We start from the raw sequence: 12,500 nt of genomic DNA on the forward strand, positions 1-12,500 counted from the left end.
TAGTAATGTTGGTAGTGGTTGTAGTGATGTCTGAAGCTAACTGTGAGAATTGTGGTAGGTTACAAGAGAAGAATGCAGTGATTCACACAATGGTGGTTGCTGTGTGGGAGATGGTGGTAGCTGGGGGTGGTAGTGCTTGTGGTAGTAGTGGTGGTGGTGGTAGTAGTAGTAATAGTAGTAGTAGTAGCAGTAGTGGAGTTTTTGTAGTAGTAGTAATAATAATAATAATAATAATAATAATAAATAGTATTATAGTTACACCAGTAGTACTGTACCAGTGGTGGTGGTGGTGGTGGTGGTGGTAGTAGTAGTAGTAGCAGCAGTAGTGGTAGCAGTTATAGTGGTGGTAGTAGTAGTAGTAGTAGTAGCAGTAACAGTAGTAACAATAATGATGATGATAATAATAATAATAATAATAATAATAATAATAATAATCTTTCGCTATCAGACATCCATTATCGTTCATTCCTGTCAATACTACGGCTCCACATCCTTTCCACAGCACTTCTTCGTGACTAGCATCATACTCCAGTGTTAATGTTACAACTCAGCATTCAAGATGGAGATGGCAATTTTAGGCCAAGTTATAGTGAATAGAGTATAATAGGAATAATTTTAATAACTCTTCTGTCCTATAATGTTGGTAGATAAGGATTGTGGTAGGTAAAACTGTGGTGGTTTGGTAATGGTGGTATATAGTAAAGCCTTTGAATTTCTTATCACTTATCACAGAACTAGAGACTGTGGTAGTGATGGTGGTTGTTGTGGTAGTGGTGGTGGTAGGAGGGATGGTGGTAGTTGTGGTAGAGATGCTGAGGTTGCGATGGTGGTGGAGAAGATGTGGTAAGGATGGTGGTAGTGATGGTATAATTGTGGTTGGTATGATGGTAGTTGTGGTAGTGATGGTGGTGGCTGTGGTAGGAATGATGCCAATGATGGTGGCAGCTGTGGTAGTCTTAACGTGGTAGGAATGTTGGTAGTTGTGGTAGTATCAAAGCTGTGGTAGGAATGTTGATAGTTGTGGTAGGAATGAGCGATGGTAGCTGTAGTAGTACTGAAGTTGTGGTAGGAATGTTGGTAGCTGTGGTAGAAATGTTGGTAGTTGTGGTAGGAATGAAGGTAGCAGTTGTAGTACTGAAACTATGGTAGGAATTTTGGTAGCTGCGGTAAGGACGATGGTGATAGTTGTGGTAGTATGGTACGAATGTTGGTAGCTGTGGTAAGGTCGATGGTGATGGTAGTAGTTGTGGTAGTATTAAAGTTACGGTGGGAACGTTAGTAGCTGTGGCAGGAATGTTGGTAGTTGTGGTAGGAATGTTGGTAGTTGTGGTAAGATGTTGGTAGTTGTGGTAGGAATGTTGGTAGTTGTGGTAGGAATGTTGGTAGTTGTGGTAGGAATGTTGGTAGTTGTGGCAGGAATGTTGGTAGCTGTGGTAGGAATGTTGGTAGTTGTGGTAGGAATGTTGGTAGTTGTGGTAAGATGTTGGTAGTTGTGGTAGGAATGTTGGTAGTTGTGGTAGGAATGTTGGTAGTTGTGGTAGCTTTAGTGAGCTCCTTTAGGGCTGTAACCCAGTTCTCTCTCCGTTTACCTACCCCCTCCCCCCCACCCACCCAACCACCCTCTCTTCCACCTACCCACCCACCTACACCCATTTGTTTATACTTCCCACCCAGTTATGATTTTAAAACGAAAACATGGCGACCAATTGTACACTCAAAACTTTCTCCTCTCTCTTACCTTAACCCTTGCACGTCCATACTCATTGCGTCGGCTGCGTCTCGGCTCACAGGCTGAACTCACAAATTACTCATAATCCCCGTCGGCGTGTCCAGAATCCTCTAAATCCCGTGGAATATATGAGCTTGGGCAATGAACCTCACATTTCACCGGAGCGATGGGACGCACACACTCCCCCTCACATGGTCACAGCGACACTGAGGGAACTTCGCCCGTCTAGCCGAGTTGCTACCTATTTGTACCAAGTGTCGCTGGATGGTTGATTATCCCCATCCCTTTATCTCCCCCATTTCTCTTCACTATCTCCGTAATCTCTAAATCAGGGCAGGTAGAAATTATCTCCTATACGCCAATTTTGCGTCTAGGATGGCGTCATCAGCGTAAAACGGCTGTTACTATGACCAAAAATACGGGAAAAATGGGGTATTGAGATCACGCGAAAGTTGCCAGATGCCCCCACCACAAGGAACCTCAATAGGCTGGCCCGTCTTGAAGGAACTGTCTGGAGAGTCGCACCTTCCCATTATTTTCGCAATTTACCGCAGGATGTGGTTAATTTCGCCACATTTACGCATTCCAGGAGGTGGTTGATGAGGTGAATGAGCCGTAGGTGACGAGGTGGGGCCGTGGGGGCAAGGGTTGTAATCGATAAAGGGACAATAAGAGGAGCGAGATGGGTAGGCCCTAGCATCAACAATAGCAGCCATCTTTGAACATTCGCTGTCCTCTCACCCACTCCCTCCCTCACACACACACACACACACACTCTCGCACTGCCTCACTATCTTACACACTCGCCCACACACGCACACGCCTACCATCCTACCTACACACGTACACACATTTCTACTCGCTTACTCACACTAGTTCATTCATTCACACACCTACTCGCTTACATGCATACACACACACACACACACACACACACACACACACACACACACACACACACTCCTACTCGCTTACATGCATACATACATACACTTCTACTCGTATACTTACACTAGTTCATTCATCTACAAACACTCATTCACTCAGGCGTACACACACATGCATACATACACGATAATTAGGCCTACACACTCATGTATTCCTCTTACACAAACGCACACACATCTGACTAACAAAACTCTCTCTCTCTCTCTCTCTCTCTCTCTCTCTCTCTCTCTCTCTAATTATGCAACTGATATATACAGGAAGACATCATCCTTATCACGAAATCTATCTATCTACCTATTTATCTATCAATCTATTTACTGCCAGACGCCTTTCTCCCGTAAGAGGAGGTCAAACAAATCGCCTCCACGTCCCCTTGTCCTCTGCCTTTAAGCTGCCTTCCATCCAACTCACCCTATTCTCATCTACCTCTGTACTCCATCCCTCTATCTCAGCCTTGGGTTCCTCCTTTCTCCTTCCACCGGCTGAATCTAATCTCAGGGCCGAAATTCCTGGTGTACCACGAATTCATGCTCTCAATTGTACATAAAAGATCTCATGGAGGTGTGTGTGTGTGTGTGTGTGTGTGTTTATCTGTATATGTTTGCATGTGCACCTGAATGTGAATGTGTATGTGGGTTAATGAATGTGTGTGTGTGTGTGTGTGTGTGTGTGTGTGTGTGTGTGTGTGTAGAGGTTGATGCAAACCACGTGACCGTCTGGTTTAGATATACACCGTTTGGCAAGGATACACACGTACACAGAACACACGTACATACACATGTACACACAATCACCCTCACGTAAAGTACCTTTAAAACATACACAAAAACATTCTCAGGTCTACTTCACACACACACACACACACACACACACACACACACACACACACACACACACACACACACACATACACACACACACACACACACACACACACACATACACACACACACACACACACCACCGTTAAATACACATATAATGCATACACATGTAGACCAGCATAGGCAAGCACGCACACATGTAAACCTTCTGATACACACATGGACATAAGCTAAACAGATGCAAATGACAATATATACAAACAAATACATACACAGATACACACACATAAAAGCACATGTACACCGTCAGATACGTACATACATATCTACATGACTTATTTCTACTTACACTACCACACACATACACTTAAATACTGCTTTATTATTATTATTATTATTATTATTATTATTACTACATCATTCTAACTCCCTACCTACCTACCTATCTATCTATCGATCTATCTTAGGGTCGGACTACCTAGAAACGATAGCAGATTCTCTCTCTCTCTCTCTCTCTCTCTCTCTCCAAAGGTCAGCTAAGGCCACAAGTCGTCGGGAAAGGTCAGAGGAAAGGTTACATTATGTCTTACGTGCTCATTATTATTATTATTATTATTATTATCATAGTTTCCTCCTCTCATCATCATATCTTTCTCCTCATCATTATAGCTTCCTCCTCATTAAAGCTTCGTCATCATTATAGCTTCCTCATCATCATTATAGCTTCATTATTATCATAGCTTCCTCCTCCGCAACACCTTCCCTCCTGCATGTGAGATGAGGCAGCGTACAGAAAGCCAGGAAAAGTGCAAAGGCGATAGTGCGAGAAATTACACCACCCACTCACTCACCCTCACCCACCCTCTGAATGATTCTCGTGAAAATAGATTAATATTCATAAATAATTACCAAGGATACAGATCAACAATGTCGTGATCTGAAGGCGTGTCTGGGTAGCTATCCTTGTCAGTTACTATAATAGCCGTAGTGTAGAGGATGGATCAGGTTAAGTCTACAGCGTGTCTTGACCTTGTACGACCTCAGCACCCCCACTGTAATAAGGTCTCAGCCCAGCACCCCTTTACTGCCTTATAATTTATACCTTCTCAAAAAAAATAATAATAATAATAACGATGCAAATACTAAGCAAAACCATTTAAAAAAAACAATACTGCAGCATCACCCCTTAAAACTGATTTCAGCACCTCAGGTTAAGAAACGCTGGGGTCAGGGGTCAAGTTGTCAAGAAGGCCCTAAGGACGTGAAGAAAGGTTGAAAAAGGTCACGTCACTAGCAATAAGGCTGGATCAGGTGCGCAATAAGACTGGATCAGGTGCGCAATAAGACTGGATCAGGTGCGCAATGAGCTGGATCAGGTGCGCAATAAGACTGGATCAAGTGCGCAATAAGACTGGATCAAGTGCGCAATGAGACTGGATCAAGTGCGCAATAAGACTGGATCAGGTGCGCAATAAGGCTAGATCAAGTGCGCAATAAGACTGGATCAGGTGCGCAATGAGACTGGATCAGGTGCGCAATAAGGCTAGATCAAGTGCGCCACGTGAAGGCAGACAACAGCATAGGAAAGGTCAACAGAGGTCAGAGGTCAGCCAACGTCTCAAGAAATAAAGGAAAGGTCACGCCACTCCATATCACACTGTCAGGCTTCTCACTTACATACACGTGACCTTAAGAGAGAGTTTGCATTTTAGGTTGGATGGGGTTAACTGGGGCTTTGTAGAGAGAGAGAGAGAGAGAGAGAGAGAGAGAGAGTTATAAGTAATCTTCTTTCTGTGTGTGTGTGTGTGTGTGTGTGTGTGTGTGTGAGAGAGAGAGAGAGAGAGAGAGAGAGAGAGAAATTTTACCTACTCTTGTCCCCATTCTTTCCCTATCCACCATCCTCCTTTCGGGGTTTCGGGGATAATGAAGAGTGAGAAAGTGAGACAGTGTAATTCTCTCTCTCTCTCTCTCTCTCTCTCTCTCTCTCGTGCAGTTCTTCTACCACAACCACCACAACTACCACCACTCAGCTCACATCAAGCCATTTTATCACGAGAGAGAGAGAGAGAGAGAGAGAGAGAGAGAGAGAGAGAGAGAGAGAAAGTAGGGCAATTTCTAAGCCTCTTTCATATATTTACTCCATTTTAGACATTATTATTATTATTATTATTATTATTATTATTATTACTATTATTCAGACTGGGGAGAAAAGTACAGTATTACTAGTTGCATGTATCTGATGAACCTTAGCCATTAATCTCCTTGGTTACTAGTCAAATCTGCCCTCCAATCTAACTATAAAGGAATTAAGGATCTCCAGATTAAACACAGTGGGCTATAGGAAGACGAGGGAGTTAAGGAAACTAAACAGCGGAGCCATTTATCATTTATAACCAATTTATCTTCCTATTATTATTTATTGAGAAGAATGGCTAAATCGAAATAACATGGCATTTTAGCAGAATGAAATTAATACAGATTTGTTGATTTAAATATTGTACTAACATAAACTGAAGCCATTTTTCATTTACTAACCAATTATTCTTTCAATTATTATAAATGGTGAGACATTACGAAATGATAAACCAAAATAACACAAGAAATTATAGTAGAATAACGATTTTAAAACAGATTGGTTCATTGAAATATTGCTGTAAGAGAAATTAGAGCCATTTTCATTTATTAACCAATTCACCTTCCGATTATTAAATATGGTGAGACATTACGAAAGGCTAAACGGAAATTATATACGAAATTTTAGTAGGATATAAACTATCTATCTATCTATCTATCTATTGCCAGACGCCTCAGTCCCGTTTGGGGTGGCCACAAACAAATCGCCTCCAAGTCGCCCTGTCCCCCGCCATTTCACTCCGGGGGACAGGGCGACTTGGAGGCGATATAAACACAGATCCTTATACGGCAGAAGCGAATGTAAACAATGCCGAGTTTGTTGACATGGCGACCCCCGGCAACCCCACCAGCCAGGTACAGTACTGCGTTAGGTACGGTTCCTTTAAATAGCGTTCAAAATCCCTAAATCCATCGCTCACTCTTTAAAAACAACATATGGAGATTAATCCCACCCTATGCTAATTTCTGAGACATTAGAGCGAAAGGAAATGAGAATATTGGAGAAAAAAACATTAACTTCAATTCGGTCAACTTTCTAAATGTTTCGCCTCATTCCAAACCTTATCATCCCGGCATCAGAACGAAACAAAAAGACACAGGCAGGTGCACAAGGCTTTATAGGTATAGGAAAATGCCGGGTTGGAGGACTACAAAAAACTTCCTAAACATATCGTTCCACAGTTCAAAAAATAATGCAAAAATGAGCGCATTCTTCCGCCCTTCACTGATGGAGGATTAGAACGAAACAATCTGGGAATAACAGGTGCATGGAGTTTACGTCACTGCTGGAAAGTACACGAAAAAAAAAAAAACTTCCTTATAAGGGAGAGATGGCGCCGAGAGGCCACCACGGACGAGTATTATGGGCCAAGGATGAGACACTGATTCCCCCCCCCTCCCGTCTCTCTCTCTCTCTCTCTCTCTCTCTCTCTAGGACAGGAAGACAATACTAACTCTACTTGGTTTCCACAGCACTTCTTCGTGACAGGCACCATATTCTAATGGTACTCTGGTTACAATTTAGTACTCAAGACTGAGACAACCTTTATAAGTTTTTCTCTTTGCCCTCCTTCCTATTTCTATCATCCACTCATTTGATGTAGTGCTGCCTACTTCTTCTTTCACCTTCTTCATTCTTTCTGTCTGCCCTTCTCTCTTCTATTTCTCACCATCATCCACTCACTTGATGTAATGCTGCTTACTTCTTCCTTAGACTTTATCATTCTTTTTTGGTCTGCCCTCCCCTCTTCCTAGTTCTCCCATCTTTCCTGTCACTTTTATTACTCTTCTTTCCCTTTCAGGTGGCTTTACATTGACTGACAAGCCTAATGGTTTCCCGTAAGCCAGGAAACAATTTACAACGCTGGGTGGTAACCAGATAACAAATCCATTCGTGTTCCCTACGCGTCAGCAAGTGGGTTGGCGGAGGGTTAGTGCCCCTCCCCGTAAAACAACTAACTCATAAGACAAGTGGTTACCCCTTAAGGGATTATGGCGTCTGCTTATAGAGATTAGATACATAACACAAATAGGGAAATGAAAATAGGAAAGTTAGCGGTTAAATCTCTCCGTTCTCTCTAACGCCATCAAGAAAACGTATTTATTTTAGCACTAACGAAAGAAATCTTATCAGACTCTACTATAAATGTAATATGACGGTAAATTATAACAGCCAATGAGTTAGAAGGTTAGAAGATGGTTTACTTAACAAAGGAAGAATCTACACCACTGAAAAGGTTAATGAAAGCTATGTAGGGATTATTTTATACACACGCAAGGATTATTTTAGAGAGAGAGAGAGAGAGAGAGAGAGAGGAAATGGTTGTACAGTATGGTTTAGGAGTTTTAAGAGAAGGAAGCGAGGGAGGGAGGAAGGGAGGGAATGAATGAATGAATGAAAGAAGGAAGAAGGGAGGGGAAGAAAGGGATGGAGGAAGGAAAGGGAGAAAGGAAAGGAAGGAAGGAGGGATGCGAGAAGGAAGGAAGGAAGGAAGGAAGAGGAAGAAGGAGGGGCAGGAAGGAAGGAAGAGGAAGAAGGAGGGGAAGGAAGGAAAGGGGGAAAGGAGAAAGAAGGGGAGAGATGATGAAGGGAGGGAGAGAGGTAGGAGAAGAAGGAAGGGGAGGGAAGGAGGGAGGGAGACGAGAGAAAGGGAGGGAAGGAGAGAGGGAGAGGGTAACCAAAGATGTAAGAAGAGAAGTGAAGGAAGGAGATGAGAGGGGAGGAGAAGGAGAGGGAAGGAAGGGAGGAGGAGAGGGAAGGAAGAGAGGAGGAGAGGGAAGGAAGACCGAAGGAGAGGGAAGGAAGAGAGAAGGAGAGGGAAGGAAGAGAGGAGGAGAGGGAAGGAAGACCGAAGGAGAGGGAAGGAAGAGAGAAGGAGAGGGAAGGAAGACCGAAGGAGAGGGAAGGAAGAGAGGAGGAGAGGGAAGGAAGACCGAAGGAGAGGGAAGGAAGAGAGAAGGAGAGGGAAGGAAGACCGAAGGAGAGGGAAGGAAGAGAGGAGGAGAGGGAAGGAAGACCGAAGGAGAGGGAAGGAAGAGAGAAGGAGAGGGAAGGAAGAGAGGAGGAGAGGGAAGGAAGAGAGAAGGAGAGGGAAGGAAGAGAGAAGGAGAGGGAAGGAAGAGAGGAGGAGAGGGAAGGAAGAGAGGAGGAGAGGGAAGGAAGACCGAAGGAGAGGGAAGGAAGAGAGGAGGAGAGGGAAGGAAGACCGAAGGAGAGGGAAGGAAGACCGAAGGAGAGGGAAGGAAGAGAGAAGGAGACGGAATGAAGAGAGGAGGAGAGGGAAGGAAGACCAAAGGAGAGGGAAGGAAGACCGAAGGAGAGGGAAGGAAGAGAGGAGGAGAGGGAAGGAAGAGAGAAGGAGAGGGAAGGAAGAGAGGAGGAGAGGGAAGGAAGAGAGGAGAAGAGGGAAGGAAGAGAGAAGGAGAGGGAAGGAAGAGAGGAGAAAGGGGAGGAGATGGAGAGGGAGGGAGGGTAGAAGGGAGGAGGTGAGGGGAGAATTACAATCCTGACACGACTCTCTCTCTCTCTCTCTCTCACACACACACACACACACACACACACACACACACACACACAATTCAGTTAATATTTTATCTTGCATTGTTGTTCGTTTATATCTCGTCATTGTTTTTATAATTTAGAGGCAGGGCAGGGCAAGGAAGGGCAGGGCGGGGCAGGGCAGGGTAGGGAAGGACAGGGGAAGGCAGGGCAGGGCGGGACAAGGCGGGACAACGCAGGACAGGGTTGGGATGGAAGGGAGACGGCACGTTGAGAAGCAGTTAAATGGTTTCCAAGTAACTTTACGAGTGAGTTTGAGAGAAAGCTATTGATTGTGGTGGTTGTGGTGGTTGTGGTAGTGGTTGTGGTGATTGCTGTGTCCTGATAACTGTGGTAGAGGTTGTGGTGATGGTTGTAGTTGTGGTGGTAGTGGTTGTGGTGGTGGTGATTGTGGTGGTTTTAGTTATACTGCAAAACTATACTCTTTCGTAACCCTTCCTGCCACGAGAGAGAGAGAGAGAGAGAGAGAGAGAGAGAGAGAGAGAGAGAGAGAGAGAGAGAGAGAGAGAGAGAGAGAGAGAGAGAGAATGATACGCTTGTACTGAACATCCTTTCCATAGCACTTCTTCGTGACTAGCATCATATTCCAGTGTTCATGTCTTGCCTCAACTCAGCATTTCTGATGGACAGATGGTAATATTTGGCCAAGTTAAAGTGAAATGAGTACACACACACACACACACACACACACACACACACACACACACATCCATACATACAAACATATACGAACACATGAAAACAAACACACACATCCATACACACAAACACATATACATACAAATACACACACATACATACATACACACGCACATACACACCCATACATACAAACACATACATACACACACACACATTCATACATACATATATACAAACACACATACATACACACACACACGATTTCACAGGGAGTACTCACCATTTTGTAGTCTGCCTCTCATCATCATCATCCCAGCCCATCCTGGTCACTCCTTTACGTCCATCCTGTCCAATCCTGAAAAATGGAATGCGATGTTGGAAGGAGGGGTAGACCGAGGATTGAATTATGGCTAGATTGATACTAGAATACGATGCTAGTCACGAAGAAGTGCTCTGAATGTAGGGTGGCGATACTGTCTTTCTGCCATTATATTATGTGATGTAAAAGGGTGAAAAGAAATATGCTCTCTCTCTCTCTCTCTCTCTCTCTCTCTCTCTCTCCTAACGCTAAAATATGATACTAGTCACGAAGAAGTGCTATGGAATGAATGTACAGTCGTAGCATTCTCTCTCTCTCTCTCTCCCCTAGTACGAATAAAACCATCTATCGGCATCACGAATCAAAAATAAATCGCCAGTGTGAGGGTGTTAAGGGGTGGCTTAATTAACCTTCCAGGCCTTATTACAAGCCAAACACCTTCCATTTTCTTTAATTGGTACCTGTCCCCCTCCCCCCCTCTCTCTCATCTTACTATCTCATTTTCGCCCTTCCTCTCCCCACTCCCTCCTCCTCCTCCTCCTCCTCCTCCTCTTCGTCTTCTCCTTTTCTACTTTCACCTCCTCCTCTTCTTCTTCTCCTTATTTCTTCCTTCCTCTCCCCACTCCCTCCTCCTCCTCTTCCTTTTCCTCTCCCTCCTGTTTCTTCTCTCTTCCCCCTCTTCTTCTTCCTCCTCCTCCTCCTCTTCTTCTCATCACTGCTTATTTTATTCTTCTCTCCATCCCCTCCTCCTCTCTCTCATTTTCTCCCTCTTCTCTCCCTTCTATTCCTTCTTCCCTCCTCCCTCCCTTCCTTCTCCTTCCCTCCTCCTCCCTCCCTTCCTTCTCTTCCCTCCTCCTCCTCCCTCCCTTCCTTCTCTTCCCTCCTCCTACCTCCCTTCTCCTTCCCTTCCTTCCTTCTCTCCCCTCCCTATCCTTCTGTTCATTTTTCCTCCTTCTCTCCTTCCTCCTCTAATTCCCTCTCTCTTTCCTCCCTCTTTCTCTTTTCTTTCCTCCCCGTCTCTCCTCTCCCTTCACTTCATTTCTTCCTACTTTTCTTCTCCCTTCCCTCACCCTCTTTCCTTCTCTCCCTTTTCTTCCCTCTTATGTCTCTCCCTTCAGTCTCTCTCCTCTCTCTCTTTCCTCAAATACCTCACCTTTTCTTTCCTCTTTCCTTTCCCATTTCACTCACTCCTCTCTCTCTCTCTCTCTCTCTTCCCTTAAGAATCCACCCCTTTCCCCAGAGACAAGCTTACTCGCTCTCTCTCTCTCTCTCGCTCTCTCTCTCCCTCTCTCTCAAGGATACCCCATTTTTGTACATTCCTTGACTCTCACTTTCTCTTTCACGAGAGAGAGAGAGAGAGAGAGAGAGAGAGAGAGAGAGAGAGAGAGAGAGAGAGAGAGAGTTACATAGAGTTACATAGATACACAGACCTTACGGTCCCTACGAGGTGGTCCGGCCTTAATCCTAATATAGTGCATGGGAGCAGGAGAAAAGGATAGCACGGCAGAAGGCTCTCTCCCCCACCCTCCAGACCCTCCGGCATTTCCCGTACAGGAAACAAGAGAGGAAGTAATACCTCGCAGGAATGAAAAACCCGAAGGAATTTTATAGGATCGGCAGAAAGTAGAATAATATGGAAAAGGAAAATTTGGGCATATAGCCACATACTCTATGCATGCAATTTTTTTTAATGTTTTCTTTTTTAATATAAAAAGATGAATAGAATGTTTATCTATTATATATATATCCTAAAATACTGTCTGTGTTTAATAGACAGATGAATGCAGACGCGAATATGCAATAATTGCTCCATCCTAACTAAACGATACCAATTGCGTCGAGATACATGTCCAGTCTCTTTGTAAACATATTTATGGTACCACTCTCAATCACATTCCCAGGGAGTCTATTCCATTCGCTTACAACAGAGGAAGTGAAGAAGTTTTTGGTTGTATCAAGATTAGCCTTCCTTGCTTGCAACTTCATTCCATTTCCTCGAGTTACAGTCTCGGCAATTACTGTGAATAACTTGCTGGAATCAGTATTACTAAAGCCTTTCAGAATCCTAAAACATTCAATCAGAGAGAGAGAGAGAGAGAGAATCGTCATAATCCATACACACAGTCTCTCTCTCCTTTCCCCCCCTCTCTCTCGCTCTCTCTCTCTCTCTCACAGACACACACACACACACACACACACACACAATTACCAGCTCCCAAGGTAAATAACTCCATCATTAACCCGGAATAAGTCGCCTTGGGAATTTTGCTAAGTATCGGCAGGTCAGGTGGTGTAGAAGGGTTGCGGGCGCCAGTCGAGGTGAAAGGACGGGGTGGGAGGAAGGTT

At 44.2% G+C, this 12,500-nt stretch overlaps 1 protein-coding gene across 1 annotated transcript in view; it reads right to left on the bottom strand.

The window, feature by feature from the left end:
• Window positions 1–1,764, bottom strand: part of LOC145407538 (uncharacterized) — a 59,519-nt gene extending 57,755 nt beyond the window's left edge. Inside the window, exon 1 of the mRNA XM_080278460.1 lies at window positions 1,739–1,764. Coding sequence (XP_080134586.1) covers window positions 1,739–1,764 — 26 coding nt within the window. The remainder of the gene's footprint in view (window positions 1–1,738) is intronic.
• Between the last annotated feature and the right edge of the window lie 10,736 nt (window positions 1,765–12,500).

This window comes from Coenobita brevimanus, chromosome 73 (assembly GCF_032717465.1).
Source record: "Coenobita brevimanus isolate Jiangsu-jjx chromosome 73, ASM3271746v2, whole genome shotgun sequence".
Taxonomy (NCBI): domain Eukaryota; kingdom Metazoa; phylum Arthropoda; class Malacostraca; order Decapoda; family Coenobitidae; genus Coenobita; species Coenobita brevimanus.